The sequence below is a fragment of the Bacillus rossius genome, chromosome 7 (assembly GCF_032445375.1).
Source record: "Bacillus rossius redtenbacheri isolate Brsri chromosome 7, Brsri_v3, whole genome shotgun sequence".
Taxonomy (NCBI): domain Eukaryota; kingdom Metazoa; phylum Arthropoda; class Insecta; order Phasmatodea; family Bacillidae; genus Bacillus; species Bacillus rossius.
The window spans coordinates 14,289,690-14,311,631 of NC_086335.1; the positions used below are offsets into that span (position 1 = coordinate 14,289,690).

General features: G+C 37.3%; 1 protein-coding gene across 8 annotated transcripts in view; it reads left to right on the forward strand.

The window, feature by feature from the left end:
* Positions 1 to 21,942, forward strand: part of LOC134533681 (sodium-coupled monocarboxylate transporter 1-like) — a 141,834-nt gene that overhangs the window by 102,863 nt on the left and 17,029 nt on the right. For all 8 annotated transcript variants that reach the window (XM_063371230.1, XM_063371227.1, XM_063371229.1 and 5 more), the window contains exon 8: positions 21,044 to 21,152. In XM_063371230.1, the coding sequence (XP_063227300.1) occupies positions 21,044 to 21,152 (109 nt within the window). The remainder of the gene's footprint in view (positions 1 to 21,043; positions 21,153 to 21,942) is intronic.

Here is a 21,942-nt window from a genome sequence, read left to right on the forward strand (position 1 = left end):
CAAATATATGAGAAACGTCAACTTTCAAGATGGTTTCCCCCTCCCCTTGAGTTACAGCGAAGACCCCTCCTTTTTTCGATCGTGAGTGAGCATTCTACATCCCACAAAGAAACTGTTTTGAATTTTTTACATTACAGCTAATAATGAATGATAATATAAATTTTTTCCTAATGTACACGAGAGTTTAAAATTGATAAATAGTGATTTAAGCAAATGTTTGTGTTCTCTCATTTATTAAATTGAGAAAAATATGTAATCGAAGGAACATTAAGTATTTTGTTTGTAAATGATTTTTAGCCGACTTTTTTTGTTAATATATTTATTTACTTTGTCTCTCCCTAGATCATCTAAGCTTGACAAGGTTATATTAGTACAGCTTCATCGCTGGAAAAGAAATATATACTATTTTATGTGTAAAATCTTTTCTCTCTGTCAAGGAGGCGGCACGAGTCTAAGAACGAAGTGTGTGCCTTTTTTGTTTCTCTTCATGTGATGTATTACTGTGTTCCATAATTAAGGAATGAATGATCCTTTCTTTCTAAATCTAACATTCTGTGATAGCATTCGCAGAATTGTGATTGAAAGGGCTGTCAGTTGCGTGGTGATTTTTCGAGAAATATGCAGTGTTTTATATGATTCAATTATTTTGAAATGCATTATTTTAATGTGTTTCACTGTCCTATGTTTGCTGTTTCAGGAGGTCCACCTAGTCAGAGGTGAAACTGCATTAGTGAAAAGAGATAATTGCAATGCTTGCTAACGCTTCTAGTGCAGTTTCGTCTCTAAGCGTAGGGGGCTTGGACTGGCATGCAGTCATCTCGTAGTTCATATGTTAAGTATGAGATTTGTGTGGTATCCAGACATCAGACCTATGGTTTGGAAAAAATGAAGATAATTGTGTAATAAAATGTTCTCGCATGCAAGGACTTGCACATGAGGTTTCATCTCTAAAATTAACTTTGAAAAAATATTAATTTTTAGCTCCTTTTCATAAACAGATGTAAGTCTTGAGTGGTTTTCAAAATATTGTTTCCTTCTGAAGCCGTGCAGGGTGTATGTATGTATGTATGTATGTATGTGTGTGTGTGTAAATAACCAAGTGTCTGTATGTCATGTGCAATTTTTTCATAAACAAATTAGCATCTTTAGCGGTTATTTTAATAAATATTTCTAACCTGAAGCTGCGCACTTCGTATGTGCGGTCTCCTGGCATGTAAATAATGCCTTGTGTAATAACAATTTTTTGAGGGGTGTGGGGTGTATGTTTGCTTAGTTAAACTGTTGTTGTTTTTTGATGGATAAAAGTATTAATTCTGAGTCGTTGAAGGCAACAAGGGCGTTCCAGAGGTAATCCATCAGCCCAATCCTAGTAAAGACTCTAGTGTTGTCCGCTCGTTTTGCAGTATGGTTTCTGGTACCATACAATCTACACAAAATTTAAATATTATGTGTTTTAATATGTTGCCTTTGTAAAAATAAGTACATTATGTGGGCGAGTATGTATTTCATCTCAGTGCATGCATGCGTATGCATGTGTGTGTAAGTGTGTGCATGTGTGTGCATGTGTGTGGTAGGATGGTTAAGTCTAACATGTAAATAAAACCTGTATGAGATAATATAATTTTTAATTTCTAGATGCAGTAACAGCATCCTAGGATGAAATTTCTACCGTAAGGTTTAAGGGAAGCAAATTTTTTTGGTCTTGCAGAATTTTAGCATGATGGTGAAGCAGCATCATTGTATGAGGGGAAGAGAGGGAGATGTTTTATTTGACCAATGAAAAGAGAGCTTAAGGAAAGTCTCCTTAAATGGTTGTGAAACGGGTTGGTTCCTGGAACATCAGCAAAATGTGTCATACTATGGATGTTCAACTGATTGTTCGCAATGAAATGCTAAAAATTTTTAAACAAATGTTGGTCATAACTAATGTAGAATAAATTTTTAATGTTATAGCTTTGTAATGTGTTCTTACTTTTAATAAATGTATTAAACTTACCCTATTAATTTTTATTTCTTTCCTTACATATCTATAATGAATATTTAGCTGTATGTTCCTCGAACGCAGCTTGAGTGCTTCGTAATGACACTTTAACGAGTCTGTTGCCGTAGACCATGACTGCTACCTGAGCGCCTCATGGCGCCACAAAGTCGGGCGACTAATGGATCTGTTGTGACATGCACGGTCAAGTCTATTGTTCGGGTCCCCTCGGCACTGCGAGACGACATTCCTGAGTGATGAGTCACGATGCATGCAGTGCCTCGCGACCTAATCTCTAATCACCTAGGCTATTAGTGGTTTTACCCGAGAGTGGTTTCCTATGTTAAGTTATTACCTACATTTCTACCTCCAACCCCTCACAGACCTGCTACGACCTGCGCATGAGTCATGCTGGGTTTTTCCGAAGACAATGGTACTTCCCCTCCACATACTACATTCCTATTGGTAGGTTCGGTAAAAATACTATGTTCCTAATTGTTTTTTTTCCAAGAACAAGCAGGTCCGCGGCTATAAAAGGCCGGGATTAGCTGTCGGAGCTTCATTGTGTTCTTGGAGTTTGAGAGAGCTAGTTCGTGTGTGTTTCGCTGCTACCACGATTTCTACCACCAACGCTACTTCGTGTTCTACAACTCCACTTCATTATTTTCTGAGGTATGCTACATGTTTCGTTAACATTGAATGTTTCTCAGCTTTTTCGTAGGTTATCAGCTAGCTAGTTTTTTCTCTGTACACTTATGTGTGGGTAGCCAGGAATTGTTTAGCTTAAACTTTTAACAGTACTTTAAATATTGTAGCATTTTTGGGTTGTGCATTAGAGTAGTTTTGAGGTTATGTAATCAATCATTTTTAGTTAACATTGAATACTTTTTCAGCTTTAACTTTTATCAGTACTTTAAAAATTCTACCATTTTTAGGATTGTACATGAAGGAGCAGCTTTGAGATTATGTTTGTAACTTTTTTATTTAGTAACATTGCTAACACTTTAGGTTAGTAGCTTGAGGGCTAGAGTTTTGAGGTTATGTTTGCAACTTTTTTTATTTAGTAACATTGCTATCAGTTTAGGTTAGTAAGCTTGAGGGCTAGAGTTTTGAGGTTATGTTTGTTTTCATGTAACATCTAGCTACATTGTATTCTTAATTCTTCTTTTATAGTTCTCCGTACGTCGAGCTTCCTTCGCGTGTTCCGTACGTTGAGACCAGTCTACCGATTGTCGTGATGGCGTCTACCGTCCAGAAATGCCGTTTCTGCTCTGCTACATTCACGGCAGGCAACAACCGCTACCGGCACGAGCGTCAGTGTGCTGAGAACCAGCATCGTAACCACCAGCAGTGCCACCTATGTGGAAGGATGGTCGCACGCAGCGATAAGATGCAGCAGCACCTTGCATCATGTACTGGAGCTGTCGCCACGACATCAGGCACCCGGTGTAGCTTCTGCTACAAGGCCTTCGCCCGTGCTGATGTCGCCAGACTACATGAGAAGTCGGCTTGCGGTCTTAACCCAAACCGCATAGTGAATTCCTGCTTAAACTGCGCTAAGGAGTTCGCCAGGGCTGATAAGTTAAAAGCCCACATCAAGATATGCAAGGGGCCTGCTCCACCTCCGACAAAGAAGCAGAGGATGGTAGCAGTTAAGCCTGCAGTTACGCCCAAGCCTTCGACCAGCCGAACAAAGGTGGTGACTGGGACTGGTTTGGCCAATTTCCATGGCTTCATCATCGCTGAAGTAGGATTCAAGGGCAACTTGAAGACGTATGTGGCAGAAAACACGTCAAGTACTGCCAAGGATATCTGCTCGTATCTGAACTCCATCAAGGCAAAAATAATGAGCCAACTGGTAGAGGAGATAGAGGAGAACGGTCCACTTAAATTCAACATCGTGCTTGAGTGTGATTACGAAAAACCTGTGGATGTCAGCGAAGACAAGAGAGCATTCAAAACCATTAATGTGCCCCTCTACGCAGTTCATGAGGTGGAGGAAGCAGTAACTGAATCCATCTCTAAGATCTGCAAGGAGGAGGAAGACTACATGGGAAAAGGGTCCGGATGGACTTTGTCGGCCGTTAAGCGACTTCAACTTCGCATAAACAAGCTCGATCCACTCCGTGCCAGCTCCTACATCGAACTGCCTACCACCATCGAGTCAAGACATGCGGTGATAAATCCACAAAACCTCGAAGACCACATGTGTTTTAAGTGGTCTATTCTTGTGAAGTACGTGGAAGGAGAGCATCCAGAGCGTGTCAACCAGCGATACCATGACTTGGAAGAGAAATTCAACTTCACGAACATCGAGTTTCCTACTCCAATCAGACAAATACCGCTGTTCGAAAAACAGAACCCTGGAGTCTCCATCAACATCTACAGCATCGACGAGAATCTGAATGTTGTACCTGCACGAGTCGCTCCTGAAGAAAAAGAACATCATTTCGACCTTCTGCTCTTGGTCAATGACAATTCCTCCCATTTCACCTACATTAAAAATTTTTCTGCCCTTGTTCGGTCCCAAATAACTACACATCATGATGCTATTCATGTTTGCAAAAGATGCTTCAAGCATTATGATGATCGGGATAGGGTTAGCGGGCTCACTGGTCTTCAGTGTTTGGAAAAACACCGTGAGCTCTGCAAACAGCATGCTTCTGTTCGGATGGAGATGCCTCAGCTTGATGAAAATGGCCAGCCTCCTGTTCTGCAGTTCAAAAACTTCCACCATGCTGATAAGATGCCCATCGTGGTTTATTGCGACTTTGAAGCAATTCTGGAGAAAATCCATATGTGTCACCCGAATCCTGATGAAGCATACACGCTGCAGTACCAAAAGCATAAAGCATACAGCTACTGCATTTATGTGAAAGCAGATAATACAGTCATTCCAGCACACCTCACTTCAGCACTTCCATCAGAGCCTGAATTGTATCGCGGTTGTGACGCAGAAGATAAATTCATTTCTCGCATTGTGGAGATTGGTCATGATGTACAAAAAATATTTTTTACATCTGTTCCTATGACTCTGCTCACACATGCACAGAACACTGCTTTTCTGCAAGCAGGTGTGTGTTGCTACTGTGGAGGAAAGTTCGGAAGAACTGCAATGAAAGTTCGTGATCACAATCACTTTACCGGTGAATATCTGGGACCTGCATGTAATGACTGCAACCTTCTCAGGCGCAGACCAAAGAAGTTAATTGTGTTCTTCCACAACCTGGCGTACGACCAGAACTTCATTATCAGGAAGTTGGGGTACGACAGTAAAGACATCTTCATAATCCCGAATTCAGAGGAGAAGCTGATAACTTTTTCCAAGAAGTTGCATGATAAGTTCAGCATTCAGTTTGTCGATACGTTCCGTTTCATGAGTCGGGGTCTTGCTTCGCTCGCTGAGTTCTTGCCGGCAGACAAGTTTGTCAGTACTGCTGAGTTTTTCGCGCCTGATGAGTTGGAGTTGGTTACCCGCAAGGGTGTCTTCCCGTATGATTTTGTCGATTCTTTTGCTCGACTAGATGATACTAGTCTTCCACCTATCGGCGATTTCTACAATAGTCTGACTGATTCCATGATTTCAGAGATGGAGTACGTTCATGCAGTGAAAGTCTGGGATAAGTTTCAGTGTGCTACTTTGGGGGAGTACGCTGACTTGTACCTAAAGACGGATGTTCTGATTTTGGCGGACGTATTCGAGAATTTCCGTTCCATATGTTTGGAGACATATAGTTTAGATCCGTCTCACTATATTTCTTGTCCTGGATTCGCTTTCGATGCGATGCTTCGAACCACAGGTGTACAGCTAGAGCTTCTCACAGATTACGACATGTATATGTTTGTGGAGGCTGGTATTAGGGGAGGAGTAGCGCAAAGCATTAAACGTCATTGCGTAGCCAATAACTCCTACATACCTGAGACATATGATGCATCCAAGCCATCCACATTCCTGGAGTACATTGATGCAAATAATTTGTACGGGTGGGCGATGTCTCTGCCGCTTCCAATTCGGCATTTCCAATGGGCAGACACATCAATTGATGTCGTGTCTGTCCCAGATGATTCTCCTACAGGCTACATTATTGAGTGTGATGTGGAGTACCCTCCCGAGATCCACGAAAGTCATAAAGACCTGCCATTTCTCCCCGTAAATCAGTGCCCGCCCGGCTCAAAGCAATCAAAGCTGATGACAACTCTTGAAAATAAAGAGCACTACATTGTCCACTACAAAAATCTACAGCAAGCAGTATCTCATGGGCTGAGAGTGACTAAGATACACCGAGTCCTACAGTTTGAGCAGTCGGCATGGTTGGAGCCCTATATTCGGCTGAATACCAACAAGCGGAAAGCAGCAGCCAACGAGTTCGAGAAGGAGTTCTTTAAGCTCGCTGTGAACTCGACATTTGGTAAACTGATGGAAAATAAAAGGCGGAGGCTCAAAATGGAGTTGGTGTGCTCCGAGAAGAGGTTCAAGAAGTTGGTGTGTCGTCCGTCCTTCAAGGACCGTACAATGTACGAACCGAATTTGTCTCTAGTCCACCTTAATCACGAGACCATCATTTTCGACAAGCCGATCTATGCCGGACTGGCCGTACTAGATCTTTCAAAGACTCTCATGTACGACTTCCACTACAATACCATGAAACCCCGTTACCATGACAATATTCACCTGATGTATATGGATACAGACAGTTTTGTGTATGAGATCCAGACAACAGACTTTTACTCAGACCTCAAAGCCGACCCTACACTGATGGCCAAATTCGACACCAGCTGCTACCCTTCCGACCACCCATGCTTCTCCCCCATCAACAAGAAAGTTGTCGGTAAATTCAAAGATGAATGTGGGGGAGAAGTGATGGAGGAGTTTGTAAGCCTACGGGCCAAACTCTACGCCTACAGGTGTGGTGGTAAGAGCGAGAAAAAGGCCAAGGGCATCCAGCGATGTGTGGTCAAAAAACACATAACATTCGACGACTACCTGGATGCCCTGCAAGACCACCGCACAATGAGGGCAGGCGTTAGAGCAATTCGCTCCCGTCAGCACATACTCTATACTGAGTACAGCAATAAGCTGGCCATAACGTGGGAGGACGACAAACGGTTGATCTGCGAAGATGGTATCCACACAGTCCCCCACGGATATGTATGAGGCGACGAATAATTTTTTTTTCCTGTAAATAGTTTTTGATTTAAATAGTTTGGCAGTTTGGTAGTTGTTTCCATTTGTTGTATAGTTTTTTTCTGTTTTTTGTTTTATAGTTTTCATTTTGTTGTACAGTTTGTGTTTTTGCTGAATAGTTTCCATTTTTGTTGTAAAGTTTAAGTTTTTTGATGTATAGTTTCTGTTTTGCTCCATTTTTGTTGTGTAAAATATGTTCTTAATTTAATAAATACAATTTTACCTACATATTGTTTATTATTTTTAATATAGAACCTATATCCCACGAGGTACTGATACTTATAAATATCTTACAGAATGGTGAAATGTAATTATACACAAACATTAAAATATCTGCTTCCATGCAGCTTTTAAACACGAGTACGCAAACACGGACTTGTTTAGGAATGTAATTATACACAGACATTAAAAATATCTGCTACCATGCAGCTTTTTAAATACGAGTACGCAAACAAGAGAAGAGAATATTACTTGTGAGTTAGAACTCTGAAAAATTTCTGGTCCGCTATGATGGGTTAATAAATGTTTTTTTTTTTAAATTATCATTACTTTAACTATCGCATCCACAAAGATAGTATCGATAACATATATTTTAGTTAAAACCTATAAATGATAAGACTTTAAGAAAAAATGGTGGTTACAACAGCAAAATGACTGTGGATTTTGTGGTTTTCGTCTATAAGGGTCATAATAATGCTGGTACGGGATAGGAAATCGACCTTACATACACTAACGTACTTTAGAAACCTACACCCGATGATAACATCCATCAGATGAAATCAAGATGGTGGTCTCCAATAAATAAGATGGCTGCCTCCGGCAGACAACGATGGTATATATTTTTTATTTTGATAGTAAATTTATTTTAAAGAATGCGGTGTAACGAAAAATTGTAACAGGGGTGAGTGGGGTGTTCGATAACGATATCATTGTAACATAGGAGTGGGGTGCTAGATGGTGTATACGTAATATAGAGGAATTGGGTGTTCGATGCGCAGGTATTTAATTAAAATTGTATTAAATAATATATTTTTAAATTTTATTTTAAAATTTTGATTATTTAATTTTTTATAAATTTTAATTTTTTTCCCATTAAAATCGGATAATACATAAAGATTTTCAAGATGGTGGACGAAACTCAAAATGGCGGAATGATCTAGAAAAGAAAATGGCGGAATGTTCTAGAAAAACAAAATGGTCGTCGGGGTCAAAGGTCAAGGTCAAATACAAGATGGCCGCCGGAAGTGGCGTAATCCAAGATGGCCGCCGGAACTGACGTAATCCAAGATGACCGCCGCGGATCCCCGGATCCCCCACCCCACACCCCTGTCCCAGGATGAACCAAATACACCTACTCTTATAACTGGCGAATGTGGCCTTATTTAGAAATAAAATTGATTCTTACATAGAATTTTTCAGAGAATTCTGGGGTAATAATCCACCATAGCCAGATTATTTCTACATGTGACTGGTTATGTGCTGAGAATTTCGGTTAGTTTAAACAAATGATAATAACGATGACACTTGATTAAAATTCATTATTCTGTTACATATAAGAAATCGTAGCTTGTGACGAGGACAATACAAATTTTATTTTCTTTCCCTGAGATCTATCGAATTCTTACTTCTCTTGGGAACACCAAGTATACATCCTGCATTATACATAATAACATAGCTTTATAAACAGTATGAATACACCCATCATAATCTGAAACGAAGTGCGTTGAAGATCGGAATACATAGGCAACAGGGTTACATTTGTAGACAGATGGAGAAAATTGATTACATTTGCTGCCGAATTGACTACATTTGAAGTCATATGTGGGTAACATTTATATTTGCTTAACTAATATTATGTACTTTGTATAAGGTTAACTTTATTAGAAATATATAATTAAGTTCTTTTAATCAGCATGTTGCAAAATATGTTGGTGAGAAGCGGAACTACTTAAACATGTATTATTTAAAATTCGGAATTAACTCTCGTTGATAGTTTATTTTAATGTTCTATTTAAGTTTGTATTTGCGTTTGAACTTTCAGGTTGCTTCTGACATTTGTCGTAGAAACTAATATGGATTCTGGATCGGTGCTATTAACATCATGAAAAGGTCACTGGTGCAGTAACTGTGACAGGGGTTTTACTTTTAGAAAGAATGATCATGTCAAAAAACAACTATATAAAATGTTAAATTTTGATCGGTGAGACTGGTATTTTGCACTAAGAGAGAGCTTAAAAAGACACTGCAAGACTTGTAAAGTTATGCTCACGCATGAATGTTATTCCATGGGATGAATGTTCGTAGCTCTTCTGATCCCGACAAAGAACATGAAATTAAGAATGTTGAAGGTTTAAGGAAGACCGACCACGGTGGAAGTATCATTATTGTGAAAAGTAAGAATATGTTTCAGCCCATTTCTCCAGAGCCTTCGAACTTTGAGAATGGACGGACACTTATAAAGGATATTTCTAGACAAAGAAGTTGCTTCGATGCCTAAGAAAACGAAATATGACAGTAATCTGGATGAGTATGTGATCATGATGATGGCTGTGTCGATGATATCTGAGAAGATGATGAGTATATTGACTATGTAGCTGGTGTTAAAAACAAAGAATCCTGTGATTTTCAGAATAATGGCAGCATAAGAGATATTATATGTGTCTTGGGATGGTCTAAATGTTTTGGTGGCCGGGGTGATACATTTTATTGTTTCTTTTTGTGTAGGAGCCTATGCTGATATGTATGAGATCACCTCCATACTTGAACGCATGCATAATTTTTCGATTTGTTATTTTTACATTGGTGGTATTTAAGTGATTTTTATGTTAGATTAAATTCAAAGGGTGGTGGGGGAAGCTGCACTATGCTAATGTGCGGATTAACTTGATGGTGTTGTGGGTTGGTTTGATAATTTATCACCATGAATTATGGATTTAATGTGGGTTTGTAGGTATGAAGTTATTTACACAAAATGTTTCGTGAGCAACTAATGTTTTCGCTCAAGTCCCATGCTTAGTTTCACACATGTGTGTGTATGTTCTGAATCCAAAAAAGTATTAGATATCAATTTTTCTATTTCCTTTCATAACTATAACATTAACCATGTCAAGTATTGTCATATAGAAGTTTAATTGTGTGTGTAGATAATGTCTGTGTGCTGAGGGACTCTTGGGTCCACGATGCCGTGTTGTGGATAGCTCAGACTCTCAGACATTATTGAGAGATGAGTCATGATTGTGAAAGTACATCGCGACGCCATTTCTAATTGGCAAAACAAATAGTGGTTGTACTTGGTCCATGCTATAAAGGTTTATTATACTTGTTGCATGGTTGCTACATGTTTTTACCTCATACTTATTCACACATCACAGACCTACCGAAACTAAGGAGTTGTTATGAAAACCTGCACATGAGCTATGTTTTGTGCTAAAATTGTAACAATTTTTTGGTTTGGTTAGATTCAAGCAAGGGACTTCTATGTTGTATTGAGGGGTATAATGATTAGTTGTAGTTTGCACGTTAAATTTTTGGATTTCGTGTAAATGAGTGGATTTTAAAGCTGTGTATTCATTTTTTTTTCTTTTTGTAGATAGCAATCTATATGATCTTTTAAATAATTTTGTTAGCTATCAGAACTTTGAACATTTTTTTCTGCTAGCTTCTTCTGTGTACTTAAACTTTTGTGTTAAAATGTAGCTGTGCTGGCTTTAGAATATTTTTCAGTTTATTGCTTCTCTGTACTTAAAAATTTGTGTGAAGAGGAGGTTGTGTGGACTTTGAACATTTTAGAGCTTAATGCTTCTGTGTACTTAATACTTAGTGTAAAAATGGTACTATGTAGAGCTTGAATATTTTCAACTTAAAGATTATCTGTACTTAAAAATTTGTGTGGATAGGGGGTTGTGTGGACTTTGAATATTTTTCAGCTAAATGCTTCTCTGTACTTAAAAATTTGTAAAAGTTACAAGTAACCAGGACTTTTAATATTTTTGACTACTTCTGTGTAACTTGTCAGTTACAGTACTTTAATATTTTAGTGATTTTTTAGATTATTTTCGGGTAAGATAGTGCTAACTTAAGGATTGGTTTGATGAAGCTGTAGTTTGTAGGTTTGAAGTTATGTATGCAAACATTTTCATGTAATGGCTAGCTACATTTTTTTTCTTAACACTTCTGTTATATTTCTCCATACGATGGGCTTCCTTCGCGTGTTCCGTGCATTGAGCACAGACTACCGATTGTTGTGATGACATCAACCATGCAGAAATGACGTTTCTGCCCTGCTACCTATACTGCAGCTAATAACTGCTAATAACTGCAGCTAATAACTGCAGCTAATAACTGAAGCTAATAACTGCTACCGTTATGAACGTCAGTGTGCTGACAATCTGCAGCATGACCTCAAGCAGTGTCATCTGTGTGGAAAGATGATTGCTCGCACTGGTGCTGCCCTCTCGACTTCAGTCACCTGGTGTAGCTTCTGTTTTAAAACCTTCAAAAACTCCAGCCATGTCACACATCATGAGAAGACGGCTTGCGGACTCACCCCTAGCCATAACATGTATTCGTGTGGGAACTATGCTAAAGTGTTCGCCAGGGCCGGTAAGTTGAAAGCACATACCAAAGTGTGCAAGGGTCCTGATCCACTATCAACTAAGAAGCAGAGAATGGCCGCGTTCAAGCCGGTAGTCATACCTAAGCCAAGTACCAGCCAAACATTGCTGCTGACAGAGGCGGGTTTTAGCCAACATCCACGACCTCATCATTGCAGAAGTGGGAATCTGGGGTAACTTGAAGACTTGTGTGGTAGAAAATAATACCAGTTCTGTCGAGGTTACATGTACATACTTGGACTCTTATCACGGTATAACTAATAAGCCAACTCGTAGAGGATATTGAAGTTGATGGTCCACTCAAGTATTACATCGTGCTTGAGTGCAATTATGAAAAGCCTATGGGTACATGTGAAGACAAGAGGGCCTTCAAACCACGAATGTTCCATTCTTTGGAGTTCGTGAAGTGGAGGGTGTCATTACTGAATATATCTTTAAGATATGTAAAGAGGAAGAATACTAATTATGAAGAGGGCCCGCATGGTCTTTGTCTGGTGTTAAGCGACTACAACTACACATTAACAAACTTGATCCACTTTGAGCTAGCTCCATCGAAATATCTACCTGCATCAAAGAAAAATATGCGGTAGTCAATTTGTAAATACTTAGAGGAGCACATACGTTTTAAGTGTGCAATTCTGGTCAAGTTAGATGCGGGTGAGCATCTGAGCATGTTAATCAGTGTTACAATGACTTGGAGGGAAGTTCAACTTCACAAACAACGAGTTTCCCAATCCACTTCGCCAGATCCCTCTGTTCGAGAAACAGAATCCTCTTGCCTGCATAAGCATCTATAGCATCGACGAAAACCAGATGACTGTAACATCACGAGTCGCTCTAGAAGAGAAAAGAACATGACTTCAAACTTCTGTTCTTGGTTTTTAAATATGTGGTTTTTGTAAATTGTGTGGTTTCTTGTTTGAAATTAGCTGGTTTGTGTTTGAAAATATGATGAATTGTGATTGAAATATGAGTGTGTTCACATTAGTAATAAACACATTTGTATTCTTATAGAGGAATGATTCTGAGTTAATAACTTAATTTAGTGGAATGTGTTGCCCGTTTTTTTGAGTCATATATTTCTTATTGAGTTTTATTTTTTGTATTGTTCTTGGAATATATTGAGAGATATCCGTTTGTATTGTAAATTCCTGACACCAAATAAGAAATTTCGGCATTTTTATCAGGTGGCTCTTGAATAAAAATATCCATTACTCATTCATCAAATAGGTTAAGTACAGCCGAGTAACACTCGTTTGTAAGATGATTCTCTTCCCCCTTGAGGTTTGGAAAAGCCCTTTATCTGTTAAACATGGCTGGTTAATGTTAAGAATGGTGTGTCTATAAAATCAAGGAAATGAAATGGTAGCAAAATATTAGATGAATATATTGATCACGAGAAATGTGAAAATGATGATTCTAATATAACTATCCTAGGTCTTGTTAATTATTTGGACCTAAAAATTAACGAAGAAAGTAGCATTTTAATGGGAAATTAAATAATTGTACACCAAGTTCAAGTCACCTCCATACTACCTCTTCGTTTATTGTGCTTCCAATTCTACTTCCTCTTCATCAAATGTGCTTCCGATTGTGAGTCCTTTTCTATGATTGTGCTTCCGATTGTGCGCTCTTTTCTATGAATGTGCTTCCTTTTTGTTGAATGTGCTTCCAAATGTGCTTCCTTTTGTTGAATGTGCTTCCGATTGTAAGTCATTTCTATGATTGTGCTTCCTTTTTCGTTGAATGTGCTTCCAAATGTGCTTCCTTTTTGTTGATTGAGCTTCCAAATGTTCTTCCTTTTTGTGGATTGTGCTTCCAAATGTTCTTCCTTTTTGTGATTGTGCTTCCGATTGTGCTTCCAAATGTGCTTCCTTTTTGTTGATTGTGCTTCCATGTTTGCTTCCTTTTTGTTGATTGTGCTTCCTTTTTGTTGATTGTGCTTCCATATGTGCTTCCTTTTGTTGATTGTTTGTTGTCAAGTCTGTAGCCAGGGCTGAATATGTAATGGTTCAAAAACCACATGGTCTTGTAGTAAGCATAAAAATACATATTTCAAGGATGTTTGTGCTCTACAGTTAGCTTTAAATCTGCTGATTTGGTATTTTTATACAAAGATTTTTTTCTTTGTGTTTTTGATGTACCCTTGCAGCCATTTAGCCTTGTAGCCATGTTCGGAAAAAAATATAATTAATTTAGGTTCACCGAGATAAAAGGATGGGTGGATGTATCATTTATTCCTGCTCTAAAGGAAGTCATGTGAAGAGAGTTCGCAGCAAAAGGGGGTTAATATGTGGATTTATTTGTTACAGAAAATACAGTAAAACTGGCATGGTGCCTGTTAATGTAAAAGATAGCTCACTCCTGGAAACTGTTTATTTTCATGCAAATAATCTAGGCGTTATAAAACTTAGAGCTAAAATTGAATATTTTTTGTGTATTTATAAATGGTCGACATAAATATTCCGTGTTGTTAAACTACGTAATTACTATCCGGGATGTTACTACTTGGAAGAATTACGAGGTTCGGTGATACGTGGCGGATTCTATGAAGAAGAAATTCAGCCTTCCAAGTACCCAAGCGATTATTAAGTAGAAAAATTTATACATTAATAAGGTGATCTCTTGTTTGTGAAGTGGTTAGGATGCGATAAATGTGAAAATCAGTTGATAAAATCGACTGATACCATATAAATTTTAATTTTTTGAAATTTTAACTTTTATATTAATAAATGCAAGTCTTAAATAAATAAAAAAGTATTTATTCATTTACTGTTTGAAACTTTTCACTAGTTACCAGAGGTTGGGATGTACGTCGAAGGTGCTTAAAATGGTATTAGGAGGCTGGGTACATGTAGCGACAGGTCTAAATGACGCAGCTATTTGAGGTGTGGATTGTTCAGGGGGTTGAGGCGGGAGAGGGTAGGTGTGCTGACGTCAAAGGCCGTGCGTCAGTGACGTGTGTGCTTGGCACGCACGAACAGGACTGTAAACAAAAGAGTAGAGGGGTGGCGACAGTTTAAAAATTGCACTCTTATGATGTATCATTCGTAGTTATCAACAGAGTTAGTAAGATGTGTCGTGCCAGCTATGAGAAGATTGCTGAGGATGAGTTATTGCGTGCTGTCAGGAGCCTAGCGGCCAGGAAGAAGCTCTTGTGATGGATGAAGACGAAGAAACCAGGGAAGACTTCGCAGATGTACCTGTGAACACCTCCACTCTGACAGTGGAGGATATTTTCGGGCGGAGGGGGGGGGGTTTATATTAGACACTTATTTCTCAATTATCGACTTTGGAGCTGTGTAATGCTTGTATAGTTGTGTGGACAGAGTAATTGATGGTTAGTATGGAAAGTACTGCGGAGCAGTGTGTTGTGAAGGGGGTCGGTTACGCCTTCTGAATGGTATTATGTTAACAAGGGGGATAATAAAGTGTTAAGGAGTGTGTGTTTTTTTATAAAATAGTGTTAAATATTTTTTTGATATTTTAGTCACTTCGACTTCTTGCCACGACTTTAAACAACTATTTTTATTCAATATGATGTGCATCTCGTAGCGGTAGTAATGGCTGAGGTGAGTGTTGTTACTGCATCATATACACTATAGCGATCAGACATTAAGTTGAAACGTAAAATGTTATGTATTGGATGTTGTCTCTCTCGTGAAGAGCGGGCACATCTAATACTGTACAAATGTAAGTCGGCATTTTTGTTTCTAGCATAATATTCTCGTGCATGATTAAGACTGCATGTGTTTTTTCTTTCATTAAAAATTTCGGGGGCGGATATTTACACAATCATTTAAAATATCTGATTCCATGCAGCTTTTTAAACATTAATACGCGAACATGTTCCTACTTAGAATATATACTTATCTACTTGTGGGTTAGGACTCTGAAAAATGTCTGGTTCCTGTGACGACTATGAAGTAGTATGTAATTAAATTTAATGGAAGAAAAAGTTACTAAGTATTATTACTATAACCATCGCGTCCTCAATACTGTAAAATTGTTGTATAGTTTCCATTTTTTGGTTTATAGTTTCCGTTTTTGTTGACATATATCTTGTTATATAAAAGATTAAGGAAATGGTTGTGGACTTTGTGGATTTTTGTCTATAAGGTTCATATCAACACTGGCAGGAAATTGAAACTCGACCTTACATACATACACTTAGGTACTTTAGGATGATGATGATGGCTACATCGGATAAAATCAAGAGGGCGGTCTCCAGCAGACATAAACTTACGCAAACATGAACTTGTTTAGGAATGTAATTATTCACAAACAATAAAATATCTGCTTCCATGCAGCTTTTAAAACACGAGTACGCAAACATGAGAAGAGAATATAATTTGTGAGTTAGGACTCTGAAAAATGTTTGGTCCGCTAAGATGGGGTAATAAATGTTTTTTTGAAATTATCATTACTTTAACTATCGCATCCACAACGACAGTATTGATAACATATATTTTAATCGAAACATATAAATGATAAGACTTTAAGAAAAAATGGTTGGTCTATAAGTGTCATAATAATGTTGGTACGGGATAGGAACTCGTCCTTACATACACTAACGTACTTTAGAAACCTACACCCGATGATGACATCCATCAGATGAAATAAGGATGGTGGTCTCCACTAAATAAGATGGCTGCCTCCGGCAAACAACGATGGTATATATTTTTTATTTTGATAATAAATTTATTTTAAAGAATGCGGTGTAGAGAAAAATTGTAACAGGGATGAGTGGGGTGTTCGATTACGATGTCATTGTAACAGAGGAGTGGGGTGCTAGATGGTGTATTTGTAATGTAGAGGCGTGGGGTGTTTGATACGCAGGTTTTAATTAAAATTTAATTTAAAATACATTTATTAAATTTTATTTTGATTTTTTAATTTTTTTTATAAATTTAATTTTTTTTTCATTATAATCGGATAATATATAAAGATTTTCAAGATGGCAGACGAAACTCGAAATGGCGAATGTTCTAGAAAACAAAATGGCCGTCGGGGTCAAAGTTAAAGGTCAAATCCAAAATGGCCATCGGAAGTGACGTAATCCAAGATGGCCGTCGTGACTTCCTAATATAAGCCCTAATAAATGTATGAAATGACAGGTATAGGGATTTACAGGTTAAACTAGCACTCCGCAAAAGAGGATAATTGACCCTCCCTGCGGATCTTGCGACCCCCCCTGCGGGTCATGCATCTCCGGATATCCTACAGCAGAAAAAAGGAGGATATTTTCTCTAAAGGGAAATTTCCTCTCGAGAAAGGGAAATTTTCCCTCGAAAAAGGGAAATTTTGTTGTAAAATTCGGTATTTTGAGGAAGTTTTTGCAACCGGAAGTGACGTAATCCATTATGGCCGCCGCGGCTCTTAGGCTCCCGACCCGGGACCCGGTGTGCCAGGATGAACTATATATACCTAATGGGGTACCCAATGCATATGTTACCAGATTTTTATTATATCTCTTTCTTGTCTGTTGGTTTGTTTACTTTTTTTTCACGGTAAAATATTTGCAATATATTTTTTACTAATTTTCAATGAACTACAGACTTGATAATTTAAACATAGCTCAGAATTGAATGACAATGCACACGCAAGATTTAAAAGCAGAATAAAATGATTTGAATAAAAACGTTATATTTACGATAAAATTATACATGTTAAAATTTAACGTAGGGCACATGCAATGCAAAATAGTAGTGATTGTAGAGAGTAGCTTTTGTTGAGAATACACACACAACAGTTCGTATTATCTGCAATGAAATAAAATTGTTAGTTTCTATTGCATGAACCCTACTTTTTTCGTTTTAAATATTGCAGGTATTTTCATAGGTATTAAACATTCACAATCACAAATTTTCAAGACAATCTGTATGGAATTAGTAATCTGTATGGGGTTATGAATATGGTATGGGGCTAAGAGAAATAATTTTTTTACTTTTTAGTCCGTTTTAATAAGTCGTATATTATAAAAGTATTTTTTCCAATAATTTGGTCATTTTTTTTTAAATCAAGTTCGTCCTACAATGCCACATATAAATTCAAAATAATAATATCTAAATAAATAATTTATGGATCCATTCAAATTATATAGCTATAAATAATTGAAAATGTTCAAATGAATTTGAATCAATTTGTTTTCTTAGTAGTTAATTGTATTGAAAATTTCTTAATGCTTTTGAATTATTTTGGAATTTTTTTGGGTAAATGCCAAGTTTTTAAAGGCATTAAAATACTCTTGAAATATTTTTGTACAAAATAGAACATATTTGTGACATCCAGATTACCTTTTGACATTTAAACTAAACTGCTCCATAAATCATATTTAATCAAAACATTTTTAGGAGAATCATTAAAAGCATAGAGAAAATTTATCTTATAACAAACAATTGTGATTAAATCCGAATTGCAAAAATTAGGCCTATTAATTGAAAGGCTAATTAAAACAAAAGACAACTTGCTTATGTATTGTCCAGATTATTCGAGTTTTTGTTTTCTTATGGTTATGTATTTTTTCACTGACAAATATTTTGGTAATGTTCCTTAAAAATAATGTATTGTTTCGATGTATTAATGTGGGAGAACTGTGTTAGTAATGGATAGCACAATTAAGATTTTTTAACAGTTTTATTGATCACCAATATTTATACTAAACACAAATCACTGACACTTAAACATGTTTAACAATTCACTCAATTCTTGCAAGATCCGCAGTTCACACTGCTCACGCCACTCACCGTCGCGGGACTAGGTCACCAAAATTCCGTCACCAAACTCCGCGTCGTGCCACTCTCAGGGGGTGGGGGGATGTCTCGCCCACTTAACCGCTGTCGCACTAGCCTTCGCTCGGAATTAGGGATGCAACATCGCTCTTAAAAACATCGATATCACGAACATCGATGTTCAAACGAAAAAGCATCGATGTCAAAAAACATCGTTCTGACAACCGATACATCGATGTTTTAACAGATGTTTTTTAAATATCAGGAAAAATATGCCAAAATGATTTAAACTATAGTATGTAGCCAAAAACCATACCTACTACAGATTCCTGACCACAATAACCACAACATATTTACAGTCGTGTCTCGTGCAGAACAAAAACATGTACTAAAAGAAAATTCTGCTACCAAAAACTTAAAAATCCGCATGAACTACTTGACCAGCTCTCAGTAAATTTCAAAGAGTTGTGGACAAATTTAAATGACTACAACTTCACAACATTAGCAGAAGTAAAGGTAAACATTCAAAGGGCATGTCCGTAATTTAAATGTATGTAAAGCTGGCCGTCTGTTCGGGGTTTATGTGTGTCAGTGAGGCGGGATGATAAGCGCGACGCTCGCCGGTGCTTCTAGCACAGTGTCTCCTCTGGACTGGCGCGCAGTCTTCTCGTCGTCACAGGATAACTGAGAGAACTGACCGGTGACCGTAACATTATATGACCGAGAAATGAAGATAAAGGTGTACTGCACTGCCATTAAGTGGTTTCGAGATTCTGTATCGGTTGTTTTATGCCTAAAAATTACTCTGAAAACACACCTTTTAGCCAAAAAAAAACTAAAAACACAGTTTAATAACTTAATCCGAATTCAAAAGTACCTTTCAGCATTCAGCGAACACTTGAATGATTTTTGTAAACAGACCCCACTCGGATATCTTGAGCACCGTGTGTGTGCCCGGGCAGACTGCAGCCTTAAGACACAGGCTTACTTAAAATAAAATTTCCCTTGTTTGTTATGTTTTTAGTTATCATTTCATGAATATATTGTAAATAGTACAAATCGTGAGAGATCTATTTATCCAAAAACCATTGCGATACGACATTTAGTTTTCAAGAAACTTTCTTTTTATTTTCGATACTTATAAAACTTACATTTTTAAGTATAAATAAAAGTAGGTAAATGCTAAACCATTTTGGTTGGTATCCTTATCATTTTTTTCCAGTATTTTACGAAGTCCAAAATCATTTAAAAAATAACTAATTTTTTTACACAATTTATTTTTAATTGAAAAAAAAAAAAGGAAAAAGCATGAAGTGTATGTGCAGGTTTAAAATGTAACATTAATTTTCTCGATAGAGCTAGCGAGACCGTATCGGTACCAATAAATAGCTTGTATGTACAACAAGCTATGAAATTGTCCATAAAGTCTCGCTGCTTTTTCCCTATATTTTTTAACATTTAAAAAAAATCTTATGTAAACAATTTTTTTAACGGTATTCATTTTTTCCAATTGATTTTACACATCTTAAAGTACTGGAAAAAATTAATACTGAAATCAACCAAATAGTTCAGTATTTACAACATTTATGATACCTACCTACTTAAAAATTAAGGTTTTTATAGTAAGTATAGACAGTTTAAAAAAATTGTATCTTAAAAACTAAATGTCGTATCGTAATGTTTTTTTATATATTCAATAAATATTCATGAAATGATAGCCAAAATATTATAAAAATAAAAAACTAGGGCAAATTTAATGATGAACGATGTCGATGTTTTTGGACTTTTTCGTCGATGCATCGGCGATGTATCGCTCTTCAAAACATCGATGCTAACATCGATGTTTCATGAACGATACATCGATGTTTTCAAAACATCGATGTATCGTTTGCATCCCTACTCGGAATCCGTGCCGAACTGTCGCAGAGGCCTGTGTGGCGGCTCAAGTACCTAGAGGCGTCCTTCTCGAAGGGCCGAGAGGTACTGATGACGAGCCGCGTCATCCCGGGCCGACCCGACGCCCGAAAAGTCGAGAAGGGCGTCGTTAGCTCACGCGACGGCCCGCGGAATTCCCAAGGCCGCTCAGCGATAGCTAACGGCGCTCGAGGCAGGACGATGCGCGGGGATGAGTAGGGGGAGGGGGGCAGCGACGGCCGTTGTAATCCGGCCAGGCACGCGCGGCATTCCTTACGTTAATGGATGGTGCGTGACGTCAGCGGCAGTGCTGGGCCGCCAGCCAGCTCCGAAACTGGCATTGCAGTCTGGTCTATCGCGTTCGTAACAGTATTAAATAAAGAAAAAAGTACGGTTTAATGTTTTTTTTAAAATATTAGTATTTTGTCACATAAATGAAATACATTCATGGTAAATTACTAATACAAAAAATGCATATGCAGTTAGGAAACTCATAAGGTACAAAAATGTTCTGGTTTGTGAAGACTGCTGTGTGAAGATTTGTAAATGTTTCACGGAAACCAGAAAAAATGCCTTAAAGTTAATCACAAAAATAATGTTATATGTCATATTTATGTTTCAGGTCGATTTGGTGGTTTTGTGTAGGGAATATTTTCATGAAATCGGTAATGGTGATGGTTGGACTGACAATTTACTCTACATACTACGAATGCGACCCAATTAAATCAAAGGTAAAATGTGTTTAGTTTTTACATAGATAAATAATTTGTGAAATAAACTACGGTCGTTATTTATTTGGAAACTTATTTGATGAAACAGTTTAATTTCTGTTAAATGTATGACGTTTATTTGACAACTAGTATAAAAAAAAATTTTATTTATCAAATTTAATGATTAAATATCAAGACGAATGAAAAATGAGGAATTTACATATTAACTTTTCCATGTAACATTGTTATTACCTATCTTAATTTTAGTAGAACCAGTGCAGCAATGTATGCAAGTATTAATGAATTATTTTTACAATATTTTATATTTTAAGACATATTAGGAAAGTTTTTTATGTGTTTTTGGTAAATTGAGCTTTAATTGTTTGTATCTTAACTAATTGCTTTCAAATATTTCCATGTAACCCAATAATGTTGTGATTTTCTGGAATCCAAATTAATAGCCTCATATTTGCTTTAAATTGACGTCCCTTCCAACAAAGCTCAGTAATTGTATCTTGGTAGATAACGAACTGCACTAACAAGCTGTGTCACTACATTTTTGGAATCACAATATCAGGACGGGTGCCATGCAATAGACGCTACGTGAATAAAATGTTTTTTCGACAACTAAAGATCAACAAATGTATGATGCAAACACCACAAAAATGGTGGACGCGCAAGACTTCCCGATTAGATATATTTCCTATCTCCATCGCGTCGCAAGAGTAACGTTAACGAGATGAGATCAGAAATTTGCTTTATTAAGTTGGTTATAGTGATCTTTAATAATATAGTTTTCATTCTTTAAGGT